The following is a 19,122-nucleotide window of genomic DNA, read 5'->3' on the forward strand; positions in this document are numbered from 1 at the left end:
TTAAGTCTTTGTTAATATAAAAAAATAGAATTAACAAAATATTTTTTTTTAAATTAAAAATATTTATCATTAAGAACCTAATTAGATTTTTTATTACATAATTTTTAGAAGAATATTCTATTAATTTTAATATTTTTGATATAAAAAGAACCTAATTACAAAATTAAAAATCATACAGGACCTTATTAAAAAAATAAGAAAATTTCACTCCCTTTCCCTGCGAGATGCTAAAATGACACTTTTCTCTCCTCTATTTTATAAATGTACATTTTCTTCCCTTTTAACTTTTAAAAAACTTCCTCTTTAATCCATTTTAAATTTTTTGTGTTAACTAATATTAACTTTATTCATTTTTTAAAAAAAAATAAATTATTTTTTGAAAAAATACCCATTAACAAAAATTTTATTTTTTATCATTAAATTTTGCTTACTGTAGAACCTATGCACAATTACTCAAGAGGGGGTGAATTGAGTATTGCAACAACAATGAATCTTTTTGCGAAAGTTAAAGACAATATACAAAAGTGTCATTGTACTAGTATTTTTCCAAGAGCTTAACTCAATTGCTAAGCATTTATAAGGAGCTTTTACTTTCCAATAGACACCAACTCAAATAAATTGATCAAGCTTTTCACCAATCGGACTTAAGCTACTCCTTAAGTACTTACGAAGCTACTTTTCGATCACAATTTATTTGCTCAAAGGTAAAAGACAATAATATTGAAGAGATGAGTTTGGAGAAATGCAAACGCTATTTAGAGTGGTTCGGCACAATCCTTGTCCTACGTCCACTTTCTTTCTCAATCGCAATTGAGAAGTTCCACTATTGCCAAGCTTCAAGGTGCTCACACAAAACCTTTTACAATCCGAGTCCTTAGTTTCTAACACCTCACGGTATATGATCACCACTCGTATACTAACCCACTCCACTTAGAGATACCTTCTCTAAGATTTGCCTTGAGTACTTAGTATACCTCTTTGGTATCCTCACCGACCTACTAGAATAATTTCTAAAAGAGCTTCCTAAAGCTACACAGAATCAAGTGTTCTAACGTGTGCACATTATGACAAAAGTGAATGAGGAATTATGCTGGATTAAGGCATTAACTACTCACTATTAGTATCTTCAAATTCATTATTAGGTGTGTGCGGTAACATATCAACTAGTCATTTCAATTTAAAGGCTCAGCAAGAAGATTAACTAGGACAAAACCTCCTGATTCATTACAATAAATTATGAAACTATAAATTCCATTCCTAATACTAATAAATAGTAATGCACGATGGTTGAAGTTGGCTTTGAAAAAGGTTCAATAACAGTAACAGAAAGTAGGAGAAGGACCAAAGTAGGAGGAGCGACGATGGCAACAAAGAGAAGGAGCAATGGCAGCACGGCACGCAGCGAAGCGACGGCGGCGCGAGCAAGAATAGCAACAGTGGCGCAAACGTGGGGAGCGACAGCAGCAGAGCGCGATGACGGCGCGAGCAAGAGGAGCAACGGCGGAGCAACCGTGACGGATTGATAATGGCAACAGAGAAAGACGGTTGAAAATGGTGTGAATTTGGGAGGTTAGTCATGAAATGGAGAACTTGGGGGAAGTGGACGCGGGGTTAGTGATGAAAATGGTGTGAATTTGGGGTTTAGTGATGAAATGGTGTTTTTAAACTTTGGAGCGGGAACTAGACGCAGGACTTTGTTTAATAATAAAAATCGACCACAAATCCGTCGATTTTAATTTAAAAAAAGCAACATCTTAAACGTCTATTTTATATATTAAATCTATACCACTTATTTAATTTTAGAAAGTAATCTAGACCGTTTAAAATTATCGACGGTAAACATTGTCGATAATTTAACTAATAAAATAGACACCATATTCGTCGATTTTAAAATAAAAGTATTTTCAACTCCTAGTTCGTCAACAATGTGACGATAATAAAAAGAGAGTTAATGCATCATAAAAAATCGACGGCCAGGCTGTCGATTTTATTATTTTATATTAATTTTTTTTAAAATATCGAGAGCAACCTGTCGAGAAATATCAACATGAGAGATAGCCGTCAATTTTTTTCGTCGAAAAATACGCTTTTTCTTGTAGTAAATTTTAATGGTTTAATTACTCTATTGGTTCTTATAGTTTTATCAAATTTTTATTTAGGTCCCTATACTTTTTTTCCTTTCAATTGGGTCCCTACACTACTTTAATAATTTTGTAGTTAAGTCCTTCTTAGTGTAAAAAATATTAGAATTAATTGAATATTTCTTTGCAAATTGAAGGTATTTATAATTAAAAACTTAATTAAATCTTTGACCGCATGTATTTTGCTAAAAATATTATGTTAATTTTAAAATTTTTAACATAAAAATGACGTAATTACAAAATTGAAAATAGTGTAGGAATCCACATATATATATATAAACCTAATAAAAAATTTAGTAAAACTATAAAAATTAACAGAATAATTACATTTTTTTTATTTCACATATCTAATCCAAGTAATAATTTAACTAAAAAAAATGCTAAAAAATCATCCGAATTTATTATTTTGACCATCACTTAGTTATCCTCCATTCATATCGATTTATGGAAAATCATATCATTCATCAAGAAAGAAAGATTTTTTCAAGAGGGTTCCCTATGAGATAGAGGTCTTAATTCCCATTAGTCGGGTCCTCACTCCTCCTCTAAAGCCCTGCCCCCTCCCTTAACTTAGGCTGCGTTTGGTTTGTGTATGTATTAAGACATAGACATTGAGACATAGACACTTGAGACATAGACATAAAATATTTGTATTTGTGTATGGTGTTTGGATATAAATAGACATGACATTAGGAGAGTGTCTAATATTGTGTTTGTTTTAAAGAACAAGACACTACATAATTAATAAAAGACTATTTTGTCCTTGTAATTTAAAATAAAAATAAAAAAAATTAGAAAACAAAAACTACTTCAGGAAGTTGCAAATTGTTTCGAGGGTTTCTCTCCCCTTACCCCTACCCCCAAAAATCTCTCTTCTAGCCTCCTCCTTCTTCGCCGATGGGTGGATCTTTTCTGGGAGGATCTTTGTGTGGTTCTTCTTCTTCGAGGTGAATCTCTGTGCGATTCCTCTTCTTCTCCTTCTTCTTCTTCTTCTTCTCTTTCTTCTTCTTCTTCGTCTTCTCCTTCTTCTCCTTGTTCTTCTTCTTAATTGTTGGGTCATTATTTGCAGGTCCATTTAGCCGGCGTTGCTCACAGAGTATTGCTCATCGATGGAGAGCGCCGTGTGTTGATATCTGGTTTTATTCGTTACCGTCGAAATACTCCAGAGGTGCCACTCTCTTTCTCTGTATTGGTATGAATGTTTTTTTGTTATTTTCTACAGAGCATATGATGAGTTTTTGGTCCCATGAAAGTGAATTAGTGACAAAATTATTAATAGTGTTCAAAGACTAATTAGTGATAAAATTATTAATAGTTTTTCTATACTTCTTTTAATATTTTCAGATATTTGCCTGCATAAATTAAAACTGAATTAATATGTTTGGTTATTTTAGCCTTCAACTGATATGAAAATTCAGGTTGAGTATATCCTTTGCATAAGTATTCAATCTGAATTCTATGTTACAATCACAGAGACCTGCAGGGGGACAAATTATCCGGTCAAATACCAGATGAAATTGGGAACTGTGCTGATCTTACTCATATGTACGTGCTTTCTAGTACTTTGCCTTGTTTGCATGTTGTTGTTCTCTAATTCAGTTAATTGTTTTATCTATATTATAACTCCTGATACGATTACTTACGTGATGAAATTGAAGGGATTTGTCTGACAATCAGCTATATGGTGATTTACCTTTGTCCATATCAAAGCTGAAACAGCTTGAGTTTTTGTAAGTTTTAAAACAGTATATTATTTTTAAGTTTGTCTTGTTTCATGTGGATAGGAGAGTTTTATGTTTTGTTGGCAAATGCAGGAATTTGAAGAGGAATCAGTTGACTGGTCCCATTCCCACAACTTTATCCCAAATCCCAAACCTGAAAACCCTGTAAGTTTATTTAAATGTAAATTTTTATGAGCTTGGGGTTATGCCATGTATTTCAATCAAATTCAAATGTGCATTAATCTTGGTGGTAATCTTTCTTCGGATATTTCTGATTTTCTGTATTTCATGTTCCATTGCAAGTCCTTTTATTCGTGAATGCATTCTAATAATTGCATTCTCTCATTTGCAGCGATCTTGCACAAAACAAGCTCATTGGAGAGATACCTAGACTACTCTATTGGAATGAAGTCTTGCAGTACCTGTGTGTATTCTCCTTTCTTTGTATAATTTTCATTTATGGATGGATGTTTCCTGGTGTTTGCACTAATCTCCAAACGGTTAATTTTGATTATGCAATGGTAAAGTGGATTGCGAGGGAACATGTTGACTGGAACTTTGTCCCATGATATCTGTCAATTAACTGGTCTGTGGTATTTGTAAGTACCCCTTTGCATACACCTTAGGCTTCTCTTTGTTGTATCCTATGTTCTTCCTTTGGTTTTTAAGTTTTGACCTTTCTTATCCTTTATTATTCTCCTTGACTTCCCAGTGATGTAAGAGGCAATAACTTGACTGGAACTATACCTGACAGCATTGGGAACTGTACAAGTTTTGAAATATTGTATGTAAATTTTCTGGTGCTTTCAATGTCTGTATTTCTTTTCTCTAGTTTTGCAGTGTTACTATATGTTATCATTGAATTTTCAGGGACATCTCATATAATCAGATTTCTGGAGAGATTCCCTATAATATTGGATTTCTTCAAGTGGCTACATTGTGAGTATTCTGGCTAAGGAATTATTGTAGTTATTAGCATAGATATGATCAATTGATTTGTATTTTCTGTGTCTTAATGATTAACCCCGAAACTGAGGGGATTATTTTCATCATCATTATCGTGTTATGACTATCTTTCTCTCTGCATAGGTCACTTCAAGGAAATAGACTTTTTGAATGCATAAGGAGCATACAAAGAAAGAAAATCTCAAGGAATAAAGCTACAAGAGGAGAAGACAAAGCGCTAGTATCTTATGATGGCTGTTGGGATATTAATAGACTTTGAAAGTTGTATTTTTCTTTTGTCATATTTGGCTTTGTATTTTTACAATGGATCATGACAAACAATAGCATAAGAGTAATTTGTGTTTAGCTTTAGCAAATATACGATTGCTGGGTCCTTCTTTTGTAATGAAATTATATGAATTGAAAATTCAATGAAAAGTTGTTTCTTTGATGTTTACTTTGGTTTGCATTGTTCCTTTTTTTACCAACAGTGTTTGGAGTTATATCTTGAATGATTTGCACAAATATGTCAGTGCAGAAATTAAGAATTCAGGTTATAAACATCAACACAGGATTAAGAAAACACAAGTTGTAAGCAATTTTTCATTCCAAATCTGTGGAAGTGCATAAATTTTTGAGACAATATTACACAATACAATTAATATTCACCTGATAAATAGATTAAGTGCAGAAGATTAACATAGATAATGCAGAATTCAATAGAATTTTGCAGTTTTGCACAAATTTAAGTGCAAAGTTGCACACACTCACCTGATAAATAACTTAAGTGCAGAAACCTAATATACATAATGCAGAATTCAATAAGTCTTTTGGTAGGATTGCACAACATAAGACTGAAAAAGTCTAATAAGTTTTAGCAAAAGAGACCATAATATGCTAACAACTAAGACCACCAACGACACCCAACAATAGCTAAAAGTTTTCCATTATATCTCGTGCGAATGCTGCCTTTTCTTCGTCCAAACTCCAAAAGGTTGCCTTCAATTCTGGATTCTGCACAAATTTCTTTGCAATTTGCACGATCTCCATTGTGTTAAAACCAAGACTCTTTAGCGTTCGGCCAAGATTCACTTGCTCATTAACACCAGACATTGCATTGGCTAGAACCTGCACATGCTTTCCTTGATCCTCAACCGCAGCTTTAAAAGTTTCAGCTAAGTTTGATAGGACTGCAGCATCATTGTTTTTCTTAGTTGCAGTGTGACGTCCTTGATTTTTCTCACTTGAAGAGGCAAACGAGGTTGAAAAGGTATTGGGTAGTTCGCTCTCGGCAGCTGCTAAGTCCTCCATGTCAACATCATCTCCAGCTAAACCCAAGCCACCAGCTGTGGCCGCAGCAAATGTAGAGCCCGGTGTGACATCTTCTTCAGCATCTTTTCCACTACATGCATCAAGACCAGTAGCTCTATCCTTGCCAAAAATACCCCCAAGACGTTCAAACAACGGAAATGGCTTGCCTGGAGTGTAGAGTGTAACATTGCGACCCTGTACAACATAAAACAAAGCATCCAATTACATGAAAATTAAAAAGTTCTTGCTAAGAAGAATGATTAAATGCGTAAAAATTACTATCTCACCTTTCCCCAAGCTTCCAATACTTGTTTACTATCCACTTCAACACACATCTTTTCAGAATTCCACCCAAAACCACTACAACCCAACATCTCAGCCACAAACATATATTTTTCTTTCAGGCGCTTGTGTTTGTTTCTGATGTGCTTCACAGTGAGACCACATCCAGGAAACTTCTCATTCATCTTGTCCGCCAGTTTTTGAAATGCCCCTGGCTTAAATTGACCGGCATCTGCCCTCTTGCCTTCAACAACCAATTCCTCCGTGAACGCCACAAATTGTTCAGTTTCTTGTTCAGTCCATTGGCGGGGTGTGGAGGCCATTTGCTGCTAGCTAATCTTTATGCACAATAACAAATAAAGTAAACCATGGCAGCATAATTACTATCAAAATTAGAGTTCAATGGTATTAGAATTAGCTTTAGAATTACTTACAGCAAAGTAAAACCTACTAGCAAATTTAGTGCAGAAAAGTACTACCTCGAAATTATAAGTGCAGTACAATTAAAATAATCAGTAGCACAATATTAACATCTTCAAAGATTTCAATACTTTTCTAGAATTTTGACATCTTTTTGAAACAATTAAAACAAACCCTTGTCTAATTATATGTTTAATTAGAATACAAATTATGAATCCGAGTTGGCAAATACATATTGCATAAAGAAAAAAGCTCAAATGAATTCAAATACAATAATCTATAGTCTAGGACAATTGCAAACATAAAAAAACTAGCAAAGCATAAAAACTTTACGCGCCACGTTCTCCTCTCCATATTTCCCACATCTCGGTTGCTAGGTCCTCACGCCATTGAGTCCACTCATGGCTACTTTCCACAACATCAATAGTGTCAGCTTCATCAACAATAGTATCATCTCCTACCGGTATGTGTTCTGGCAAAAGAGTTGCATCTTCTTCGGGATCAACATCCATGTTCATACGAATAAAATTTTGTAACAAACAACAAGCAATAATAATGTGGCTTTGAACCCTAATAGGATAGAACGAGGGACTTCGTAGAATTGCCCATCTTTTCTTAAGCAACCCAAAGCACCGCTCAATCACATTTCTAGCCGAAGAATGCTTCTTATTAAATAACTCTAGACGATTTTGTGGTGCCCGATGACCTTGAACCCACTCATTCACATGATAGCGAACATTTCTATAAGGAGATAAAAATCCTCTCCCATTGGTATAGCCAGCATCCACTAAGTAATAACACCCTAAAACGAAAGGATGAAAAAATATAAGAAATACATTGTAATTCTCATAAACAATAGTTATTATTCTTTTCAAAAGATTACTCTAGACATACCAATAGGTATTTTCAAGCCATTACGTCGAGTAATAGCATCCCTAAGTACCCTTGAATCAGATGCCGATCCTTCCCAACCGCTAAGGACATAGACAAAATTCATGTTCCGATTGCAGACTCCTAAGACATTGGTGGATATTCTAGATTTCCTCGTCCGATATCTAGATTTATCACTCTTCGGGACTGTAACATCTATATAAGTTCCATCTAATGCTCCTAGACAACCCTATCAAATATATAAAAAAAAAACAGTTATTACACGCAGAGTAAACTTGACCAATAAACATTGGAGCTACATACACGACCTACCTTGAACCATTTCCATCTGGGATCTACACAATCTTCCGGTACAGGGTCTGCCTTTGCAAATAAGATACTTTGGACACGCAAAACCGAACACAATACCTTGTGAAAATACCTACTAATAGTTTCACCAGACCTATAGAACCTAACTTGTACGCTCCGATTTTTGGTATGGTGAGCTAATATGATTAAGAAAGTAGCTACTTGCTCGCCTATGCCAACATGACCGTCTTCGTCTAATCCACCTTGAACTTGTAGCAATTCACATAAAGTTGCAAATGCATTTAAACTCATTCTTAACTCCCATATGCAATTTCTATCTCCACCCTCCCCAATGATATTATCTAATGCATCTCGCCTTAATGGCAATGTGTTCACTCTTCGACCAATCGAAGTATGACCCCGCCTTCTATTCCTAATATACATATATAAAGTAACTAAAAAAAGCAGCATTAACGTGTCAAATTGCATTCTCATAATCCAGTAATATCCAACACATAGCTTAATTTGTTCAGAACGATCCATCATCACTTCCTAAGAAACAATAACAAGTAAATACATAAATGAAGAACTCTAATAACTTGAGAGAATAGGAAAAATACTCAATTAAACTAAAAATAGAAAAAATTCACATTACATAAGCATATACTCACATAATCAAAGTCAAAGCATACTAATAGAGTTCAAAACTAATTAAATAGAAAAGGCATGATTGAAATCTAATTAAATACATATCAATAAAATTATCAGCTGAAAAATAATTAAGGGTTTTAATATGAAATTTCTAAAAAATAATACTTTAAGATAGGTGATTGATAACTTTCTAAAACAAAATTGATTCTGACTACTATCACAATGAAACAAGATCCAAATTTGTAAATTAACATATCAATTTCTACAAACAATTATCATCCAACTTATTTAATTTCTACAAACACATAATACAAACAATTTGATCAACAATTTAGTAAGCAGTTTAATAAGCAATTTTATAAACACAATACAAATAAATTGCCCTCTAGCATTCCTCAAAGACAATAATTAAAAAGCTGACCTATTAATAATTTGATAAGCAATTTCATTAACATATTAATCAGCAATTTCAACAATATTTTTATCACTAGTTTTATCAACAATCAGGTACAATAACAAGAGCAAATTGATAGCAGAATTTCATTTATCACAACAGCAAAATCTCCTTCTACAACTCTTTTTTTTATGACCTAAGCAATTTTCTTAAACAATTGGGTCCACTCTTTTCTTTGTTCAGGCCGTGGCCAGGGTACACCCAGGAATTCCATTGCCTTACAATTCGATAGTTCACATACCCATACACTAGAATAGCACTCAATCAACAATAACACATATTATCAATAATCAACCATCTCTGTCATTTTATCTGGCCCGTTTCTATTATATATAATAATTATAACTAATATTAACTTGGCAAACAAAAAATTCCCTTAAGATTCCATTATTTACTATTATTCAATTAGCACCAACAGCAGCACAACAAACGGTAGGTGTGGCTCCCTCCACCTAATGATGATAATGATTTCTTTAGTAAAAGACAAGGTAGGTAATACATATGAGTCATCAAGACTATAAATCTCGTGCATTATCCTACTATATAATTTTTTCCATCCAAACAATAATAATAGAGAAAAATACCAGAGGCAACAATGCAAAGCACAGCTAGGAGGAGGCTAATACGGCTGCGGGATGAAGAGGCAAAGGGGGTAGAGCAGCAAAGCAAGCTCACCACTACCGGAGCACAGCCCGCAATAAGCAGAGAGGAGAGTCGGTGGGAAACGGAGATGATGTGCGACGGTGGTACATCTTCGATGGTGGATTGAGCAATTGCAGAAGAAGAAACACTTGTTAGGGTTTGTAATTAAAAAGGGAGATACTTGGAATTTTAGAAAATGAATAAGGATAAAATAGTCTAAAAAAAAGAATGCAGATCCGTGTCCTTCACCCAAAATCCGTGTCTCGCCATTTTCTTGAGACATGAAATACATGTATGTTGTGTATGTTTGTGTGTAAGCGTGTCCTTCTTATTTTTGTGTCTCACAAACCAAACAATAGACACGTCCCACCGTGTCTATGTCTTGGCAAGACATGGACATCAAACAAACGGGGTGTTAAGGAACCCCCCAAAAAAATATTCTATTTGAAAGGAAATCTGTGGATGTTATTGTTATAAAGGCTTCCCAATCCTCTCAGAATTGTAGAAAGATAGGGGATGGGGGTTCCATAGGAAAAAAGTGTGGGAGTAGGCTTTGATAGGCATCACTAGATGGATAATCAACTAGAAAAGCCGATAGCACAAACTTAACATCAGAATCGATAGGCATATAATGAAGAAATGTTTTTAGTCTAATTCTTTTAATTTAAGAACATACTTTATCTCATATTTTTAAATATTGATAACTAACTAATGACTAAAAACAATAAATTCAGACATCACTCTACCATTACTCTTTAACTAGTGACAAATTGGTTAATTCAATATATAAATATCCTCAAAATTTTTGGAAGAAGTAGTGAAGGAAGAATGGCACCAATTGCATATGTTCTAAAGCAATTGCCATGTGAGCTTAACTCAACCCTTTACCTTTCAATTCTAGTTGGCACCATTAGCATCCTTCTTGTGCTTAATCTCATCATCACAAGAAAAAGAAACAAATCCATCAATCTTCCACCATCACCACCAAAGCTACCTTTCATTGGAAACCTTCACCAATTAGGAACATTGACACACCGTTCTTTCAAAGAACTCTCCAACAAGCATGGCCCTCTCATGTTCCTTCATCTAGGGCAAATCCCAACACTAGTGGTTTCGTCGGCGAAAGTAGCCAAAGAAATCGTCAAAAACCAAGATATTATTTTCTCAAACCGTCCCCAAACTACGGCCGCAAACATCTTTTTTTATGGTTGCAAAGATCTAGGGTTTATGCCCTACGGTGAAGAATGGAGACAGAAAAGAAAAGTTTGTGTTCTTGAACTTCTAAGTCTGAAAAGGGTTAAATCTTTTCTCTCAATAAGAGAACAAGAAGTTGTAGAACTCGTTGATACTATTCGAAAAGCGTGTTCAAGAGACGACTCGCCGTCATCTTTTGTGATTAATCTTAGTGAGTTGATGATTGCTACATCAAACAACATTGTTTCAAGATGTGTTCTTGGACAAAAGTATGATATCGCGGATGGGAGTGGACATGGAAGCATTGGAGAGCTTGGGAGGAAGGTGATGGGGCAACTCACTGAATTTTGTGTTGGTGATTTCTTTCCTACATTGGGTTGGATTGATGTTGTTAGAGGCTTGATTTCTGAATTTAATGCTACCTTTGTAGAATTAGATTCTTTCTTGAATGGGGTAATTGAAGAGCATAAGAAAAATAAGAAGAATGATGGTGAGGATGATAATAAAGACTTTTTGGATATACTTCTTCATCTTCAAGAGAAGGGTTTGCTTGAATTTAAACTCAATCTAGAAGATCTCAAAGCAATGCTAATGGTTTGTTCTTCTCTTCCCTTCTCGTCAATAATTATTCATTTTTTTTAAACATTTTCTTATGAAAAATGAAAATAAAAAATTATCTTTTTACTTTTTTTTTTCAAAAAATCAAAATTAAAAAACGCAGATAAATCAAGAGGAATACTAAAAGCTCAGTAAATTTTATAATTTGTAGTCATTAATTAGTCATCAATTAGCTATTATAAATATTTTTAATAATGTAAAATTATATATAATAGTGTGAGATTATTATTTTTTCTTGTTAATTAAGTGTTAGCCAATTTTTAATAAAAGTATTGATTCCTAAACTTTTTCATAAAACAATTCATAATTAGTGGAGTTTCTATCACTTTTAAGCAAGTTACTCTTATTTTTTAAATTTCTCCGTTGAATTTTAAATAAATTTAGGTTGATCTAATAATTAATTATTAATTTATTTAAGTAAGTATCAAAAAATTTAAATTTTATTTTGTGTATGTAACAATTCGTTGACATAACAAATTCTTAATTAAATAAAATTTAGATTTATCATAAATTAATTTTTATTTTGTCAAACTAAAAAATACCATAAAAAAAATCATTGCACATGTATGTGTACACTCCTAGATGTATGTGTAAGTACACCTAGAAATTGGAGGAAGTAACATGCAATACACTTATGTAATTATGACATATTTTATAAAAACCCATATTAGATTTGCTGTTAATTAATCTATTATTTACGCGTTGGTCATGATAACTGTGTTCATTAATGGAGGGAGAGAGTATATACTTGCTTAGAGCGACGATTCTTTAATATTAAACTTGAATCATTGCATTGTAATCCTATTTGTAGTGTTGACATTCATTTTAACATTTTTAACCTAGGTATGCATATACATGTTTAATTTTATAGTAGACATTATTATAACCCTGATATTTTTTTAACAGCTAATACATTTTTTATTTTATTAATTAAAAATAATTTAAATACATAATTAATTAATAACAATTATTTTTTTTACCAGTGTCAAAATCAAATATTTGGTGTATGATCAGTAGTATATATTATTATACACTTTTTATATTTTGTTCTATTTTTCACTTTATTCTTTATTATTAAAAATCTATTTTTATTACCTTCAATAATTTAAATTATGTGTGGTGTTTAAGTAACACCTACTTTAAAGGTCAAATAACATCATTTCCTTTAATGAAAATATTTGATAATAAAAATTTATTTTATTTAATATTTATTAATTCTAACAACGATTAATAAATACTAAATAAGATAAATTCTGTCTGTTTTTTATTTTTCTAATATTATGGTTTCTATAATTAATTTATTTCATTTTATTAATTGTAGGACATGTTTGTTGGAGGGAGTGATACTACTTCAACAAATTTAGAATGGATTTTTACTGAGCTCCTTAGGAACCCAAATACCATGAAGAAAGTTCAAGAAGAGATAAGGAGAATTGTTGGTAACAAATCAAAGGTAGATGAAAATGATATAAATCAAATGAACTATTTGAAATTTGTGATCAAAGAAGGTCTTAGGTTACATCCACCTGTTCCTATCTTAGTTCCTAGACAAACAACATCAAATGCAAAAGTAAAAGGTTATGATATTCCTTCAAAAACAACTGTATATTATAATGTTTGGGCAAATTCATAGGGACCCTCAATTATGGGAGAATACTGAAGAGTTCATTCCTGAAAGATTTGAAAATATACAAAATGATTATAAAGGACAAGATTCCAATTATTGCCATTTGGTACCGGAAGAAGGGTTTGTCCTGGAATTTCATTTGGAATTTCTTCCACTGAAATTATTCTTGCTAATCTTTTATATTGGTTTGATTGGAAGCTACCCACTAATGAAAATGGTGAACTAGTGCAAGACATAGACATGAGTGAAATGTCTGGGATCACTGTTAGCAAGAAAGTGCCACTTCATCTTCATCCCATACCATATTCTCTTTGATTAATTAAAATCAAGATATGTTTGTGAGGGTCTTGATTTTTAAGACTTTGTTTTATCTTATTTATTGTGAAAATAACTTTGTTACATGTAATAGACTTTGTTTCTCTTGTACGGTGGTGAAACTTATTATCGGTAATGCTACAGAAAAATTAAAAAAAAAAAACAGTTAGAACTTGTCTTATTTAATATTTATTAATTGCTATTTATTAATAATTGCTGCAGTAATAATTAATAAATATTAAATAAAACAAATTTTGGCTGATTTTGGCTAGTTAAATTTTTTTATTATCAAACATTTTTGTTTATTATATATAAAACGAACCTGATATTTGTACCACTAATATAGTTTTGGTAACTCAAGGAAATAATAATTGCTTATTATTGGAGTAATTTGTCATTTTCTTACCATGAAAAATTAATACGATGGTAATTCTAATAATGAAATATTAAAGTGTTCACAATTCTAACTAAAATATATATAAACCAAAAGGTTAGCTTGATAAACCAACAAATGAATTACCCATATCTTTTTTCATAGATCTAGTTGGAGCTAACCAAAAGGTGTCAATTCATTTGTCTATTAATACATTTTTGTTTTGAAGTTGTTAGATTTTCATCTATTTCAGTTATTTATATATGTTATTATATGTGATATTAATTGCTTGAAAATAAGTGTTTCTATATGGTGAATTTTTTATGCAATAATTTGATTAAGGATAGTGGTTAACAATTTGTAATTAACTATGAACTTAGTATTGTCGATTTAGTGTACCCTTATGCAATTATCTTAACTTTAATTAATCAGGTATAATTTATAGTAAAAAAATAGTACAAATTATTTTAGTTTATTATCAATTTAATTTTAATATTATGTAAAAAATTGCAGCAATTTAAAATTGTCGTAATTTAAAAAAATATATTGCAGCAATTTAAGATTATTGTAATTTTATTTTTTAAGACCAATAAAAAAAATAGCGACAATTATACTACGAGTTGTTAGAAATTACCACAAATTTATTTGTCGGCGTCTTGAAAGATATCCACTTTTAAAGCACTACGAATTTATTTAGTGGTGGTTTGAAACTGTTGTAAAATCTTTAAAATATGTCATTAATGTTTTTTTTTCTTGTAGTAATACTAATTGAAAAAAATGAAGAAGGAATGAAGAAGAAGAGAAACTGAATTGTATGATTATTCTTCTTAGTTATTGTAAAAGAATGTTACAATGCAGTATATAATGAACTTAATTCAATCACTATTTTAGAGCATCCCAAGAGAAATGATTAATTTATTTGGAGTTAGTTACCTTTTATTGGATGCCTTGCTGGCTAAGTAACCGAATCTCTCTTATAACTAACCAAATCAGATTATGTTTTGGTAACACTCCCATCAATTATCAAAGTAGTAGTAGATACGTGTTTTTCTCTGTATACATACTAAGTTAATTAAACATAAAAATGGTAAAATTTTAAGGTGGAAATAAAACATATAGAATATTGTTAGCTTGAGCAATATTTAATATAATGGAATATTGTAATAAAAATTAAGGTCTTACAAGACAACGAATTATGTTAACTTATTAGTGGCTTTTGATTTTCTGTGATTTGCTGAAGTTTAACACTATCTTTAAAATTCATACAAATTTAAAATAAAACTTTTATACGAAAAATTGTATTAAAAATATAAATATTTATGTGCTTTTTTTAATTTAGACTTTTTAAAAAATGACTTCATAACAAAGGAGAATTGAACTTGAGGGGTACTGTGTAGTTTTAGGAAGAAGATAATTAGTTATTAGGGTTTGTAGTTTTTATATTACTTTTGTTTCTTTTTCTAGTATGATTTTCATACTTTGGTAGTTATAGCATGTTGTAGTAAAAAGTATCTATGACTATATGAGTTCACCTTCCATTACTTCAAAATTTTTGTGAAACTTTATATTATTGAAGAAAATAATATTTTGAAATTTTTTTGTAATATGCATTTAGAAAATTAATCTGTTTATTTAATTTATTTGTGTTTATTTATTTATTTCGTTTTTCTCCCAAACTTTTTTTTCCAAACAAAATAATGGGTTTAGGGGGTTATTTTCTCAATTCAAATAAATTTTTTGGTGTTTTTATGTGAGTTTTTGAGTGTTGGAAAAAAATATTGCAACAAAGGTAGAAGGAATAAAAAATGTACAAAAGGAGAGGGTATGAAAAAATATTGCAACAAAGGTAGAAAAATATTGCAACAAAGGCAGAAGTGTATGAAATAATGGCTTATATATATATATAAGGAGAGGGTATTGTTTAGTGTTAGCAAAAAAATATGCCAATGAAGGGTGTTAAGAGGAGATAATGTATTTGATGTGAATAACTTCTATTATTATGAGTGTTAATTCCTGTATGAAGATGAGGTATGAATATTTGATTTGGTACTTAGCTTATTATTGAAAGTCTGAATTTTTTAAAAGGTGAAAGTCTTGCTATGTTGGTATCTCAAAAATAAATATTTAGTGTGTTTAAATTTAAGTGGGGATAAACTCTTTTTCATGTTTTAGTTGTTTTTTTTTGCATGTTTTTGTAATTTTTTAAGTTTTACTTTGTTGTTGATGTAAGATTCTTTGTGTTTGATTTTGACTTGATTCATTTTAATTGATTATTTATTTTTTATGACAATACTAAAAAAAATTTAATTAATTAAAAATCAATTTTTTTACGTTTCTTCTGTTTTTGGGTCGAATGTTGTAACTTAATAATAAAAAAAAATAATGAGATAAGATTAAGCCTAATCCACAACACCAACAAACGAACCTTACATATATAAGAGAAATAGCATTATTGGAAGATACAAAATTCAAACACAATAAACTACCTCTCTTTTCTTTTTTGGTCGTTGAAAAGGATCATGGGGATCTTTGTTCTTTCTAACACGCCAACACGGTTTGCAGGTTTTATAAAAATTTTAAAATATATTTTTTTTTTTGTCAAGTGGATTGGACAACCCCAATCTTAGGTATCACAACTCACCCACATTACATACTCACCCACACACATTTTATGGGTTCATAATTAATACTTGGTGCACTCACCAAAATTTGAACCCGGTGCAGCATATTAAGAGGCACATGGTGTTACCAGTTGAGCTAAGATAACATTTTTGACATTCCCGATTTCAACCTTGTCTTCCAAGTGTGTGAAGATCAAGGAGACCAAGGCCCACTTCCAAAGAAAGACAGGGCCAACAATGGGAATAAATTAAAGGATTCATCTATGGTATTCTAGAACTATATATTAAATTTCTTTTATAAGTATTCTAAGTATTCTCATATATGATGAAAGAGGAGTTATTTTATTCTATTTAGTTTGTATGTAAGTTTTTCTTTTCTTGTATAATATTAAATATATATTCTTAAAATACACATCAGTTAAATTCTAAATTAAGTTAAGAAAGAATAAAGTAAGTCTAATGGGACAGTTAGGCTGCGTTTGTTTACAAGAATAGGACAGGACAAAATATTGAGAACAGGACATGATAAGATACTGATGGATAGAGACACAAAATTTTTGTGTTCTTGTATGATAAATTAAAATAAATTATGAAAATCTAATTTATTCTCATTTTTTTTCATTTAAAAAAATTTGAGATGAAAAATATAATTATAAAAAATTAATAAAAATAATGAAAGAAAAAATAAAAAATAAGTTGTATTCTTCATTAGTGTCTCTGTGTCTTTCCTGTCAGGATGGACACAAAATATATTAATTAAGTGTCTCTGGATACATTGTCTTTGTTTATGTCTTCTCTGCCAAACACAATTTTGTCTCTCTGTGTCATTGTCTTAGTGTCATGTTCTGTAAACAAACGCAGCTTTAGGGTGTGGTTGGCAAAGACGTTAGAGTAAAGAGAAGTGCGTTTGAATTTTTTAAACGTTTTATTTGTATATTTGACAACTTTTTTATCATCTAAAAGCAGAAGTGATTCTATTCTTTAACTCATATTTACCAACAAAAGCTACAAATTCTTATTTTTGTGTTCACTTTTTTACATTGGACTGAAAATTTTTTTATATACCAATTATGTCTTTCATTGTTCATATATTTGTTATTTGTTTTATGATATTTTTTTAATACTCTCCCATGCATATTATTATTTTTTTATAAAATTTTTGTTATTTTTTATTTATATGAATTTTTTAACTGTTATTGTTATTTTTTGTGTAAAATATTTTTTTTGTTTTATATTATAATTTTATTAATTCTATTAGAGTAAAAAGCAATGAGAATACTAAAAAAATATTAAAATTTATTTAAATATCTAAAATAAAATTATAAAATAATATAAAATAATTATTTAAATTTATGTCTCTTTTTATAATTTTTTATCTAAAAATAATTTTAAATAATGTAAATCAAACAATATTTAATTTATTATAAATTATTTTAAATAAAAATTATCAAACATAAATTACGTTAATATCAATTTACTTTTAATCAAAATTAATTTGACAAATTTAATTTTATACAAACTTCTGTTTACACATATTTATGGGGAGTTGGATTTAAATTAATGATCAGATTCGCAAGATAATTATCTGAGCATATGGAACACGATCTAATATTCAATAAATTTAGCCGACAAACTAATTTTTAAACCAAGTTCAATTAAGTAAAGTTTGTTAAATGTATTTTTTTTTTCACACTACTTCTTCTTCTATGTAGTTTTTTTAACAAAGTTGTTGACATTATTGTTGTTTTGTCTCCTTCTTCTTCTCTTATTTTTATTATAATTCATTCGCATTCTTAAGTAAACTTTATATAGAGCTGAGATTGATAATTCATTTTCATTAATAATTCATTCACATTCTTATTTTTATTATAAATAACACACCACATAAAAAAGTACAAGGGACCTCCATGATCCTTTTCCATGCCAGCCCCATTAAACATTAATAATTAAACTCATTTCTATTTTTTGGTCAGTGGTTGTGGTAGAAATTTAGATCTTTTAAATTTTAGTATTTTATTTTAAAAGATAAAATAAAATATTTTATCATTAAATTTTTTTTATATTTTTTTTATCTTACTTATAAAATAAATAATAATAAATTATATTTTATTCTTTAAATTAATATTCAAAATTTTTAAAATCCAAACTAATTTGATTCATTATTTGAGGCAATTTATTATGACAGGTCCACCCCCTGTGTCACTTTCATTTTAATGAAACCAACATGTCTTTCTATAAATGGATTATATATAGGTGTCGCCATAAAAAACGTAACCACTAGAGACGTGGCTTTATATATATATTAATTATTAACCCAATCATTATCATTTACGTTTTTCATGAGAAAAAAAAATAATAAAATAAAATATTCAACGTTTTTCTTTTGCTATATAAAAAAATGTGCCAATATTTGAGAACAGGGTCAAACGATGAAAAAGAGATTGTTAAGTTTACATGTTATTGTGATCGGACAAACACCAACTCAAGTAGATTATTACAAGCCTTTTAAACAAATTAATTAATTAAATTTTATATTTATACTTATACATTTTTTAAATTGTTAATATATTTATATTATATTATTTATCTCATTATCACTGTAAATAAAATAATTATATATTATTTATT

At 30.3% G+C, this 19,122-nt stretch overlaps 3 protein-coding genes and 1 pseudogene across 8 annotated transcripts; 2 read left to right on the top strand and 2 right to left on the bottom strand.

The window, feature by feature from the left end:
* Nucleotides 1–2,954: 2,954 nt before the first annotated feature.
* Nucleotides 2,955–5,264, top strand: LOC107478906 (LRR receptor-like serine/threonine-protein kinase ERL2). 6 transcript variants are annotated; one of them, XM_016099060.2, is made up of 10 exons: nucleotides 2,955–3,088; nucleotides 3,211–3,333; nucleotides 3,615–3,686; nucleotides 3,800–3,871; nucleotides 3,956–4,027; nucleotides 4,215–4,286; nucleotides 4,390–4,461; nucleotides 4,575–4,646; nucleotides 4,733–4,801; nucleotides 4,952–5,264. In XM_016099060.2, coding segments are annotated over exons 3-10 (567 nt in total). In that variant the 5' UTR covers nucleotides 2,955–3,088; nucleotides 3,211–3,333; nucleotides 3,615–3,684; the 3' UTR covers nucleotides 5,088–5,264. The 6 variants fall into 6 exon arrangements, with proteins under 6 accessions (XP_015954546.1, XP_015954544.1, XP_052115587.1 ...); XM_016099058.3 differs by having other exon boundaries at nucleotides 3,211–3,309; XM_052259627.1 differs by having other exon boundaries at nucleotides 2,987–3,098; nucleotides 3,211–3,309; nucleotides 3,560–3,686.
* Nucleotides 5,265–5,500: 236 nt separating this feature from the next.
* On the bottom strand, nucleotides 5,501–6,548 carry LOC127745615 (uncharacterized). Its single transcript, XM_052258570.1, has 2 exons — nucleotides 6,406–6,548; nucleotides 5,501–6,313 (listed from the first exon to the last, which is right to left on the bottom strand). Exons 1-2 carry the CDS (start codon nucleotides 6,505–6,507, stop codon nucleotides 5,741–5,743), a joined length of 675 nt encoding a protein of 224 aa, XP_052114530.1. The 5' UTR covers nucleotides 6,508–6,548; the 3' UTR covers nucleotides 5,501–5,740.
* A 403-nt stretch (nucleotides 6,549–6,951) lies between these two features.
* Nucleotides 6,952–9,842, bottom strand: LOC107479002 (uncharacterized). Its single transcript, XM_052258263.1, has 4 exons — nucleotides 9,780–9,842; nucleotides 8,024–8,551; nucleotides 7,715–7,940; nucleotides 6,952–7,622 (listed from the first exon to the last, which is right to left on the bottom strand). Exons 2-4 carry the CDS (start codon nucleotides 8,543–8,545, stop codon nucleotides 7,150–7,152), a joined length of 1,221 nt encoding a protein of 406 aa, XP_052114223.1. The 5' UTR covers nucleotides 8,546–8,551; nucleotides 9,780–9,842; the 3' UTR covers nucleotides 6,952–7,149.
* A 732-nt stretch (nucleotides 9,843–10,574) lies between these two features.
* Nucleotides 10,575–13,500, top strand: LOC107478899 (cytochrome P450 71A1-like; annotated as a pseudogene).
* Nucleotides 13,501–19,122: the final 5,622 nt, after the last annotated feature.

This window comes from Arachis duranensis, chromosome 3 (assembly GCF_000817695.3).
Source record: "Arachis duranensis cultivar V14167 chromosome 3, aradu.V14167.gnm2.J7QH, whole genome shotgun sequence".
Taxonomy (NCBI): domain Eukaryota; kingdom Viridiplantae; phylum Streptophyta; class Magnoliopsida; order Fabales; family Fabaceae; genus Arachis; species Arachis duranensis.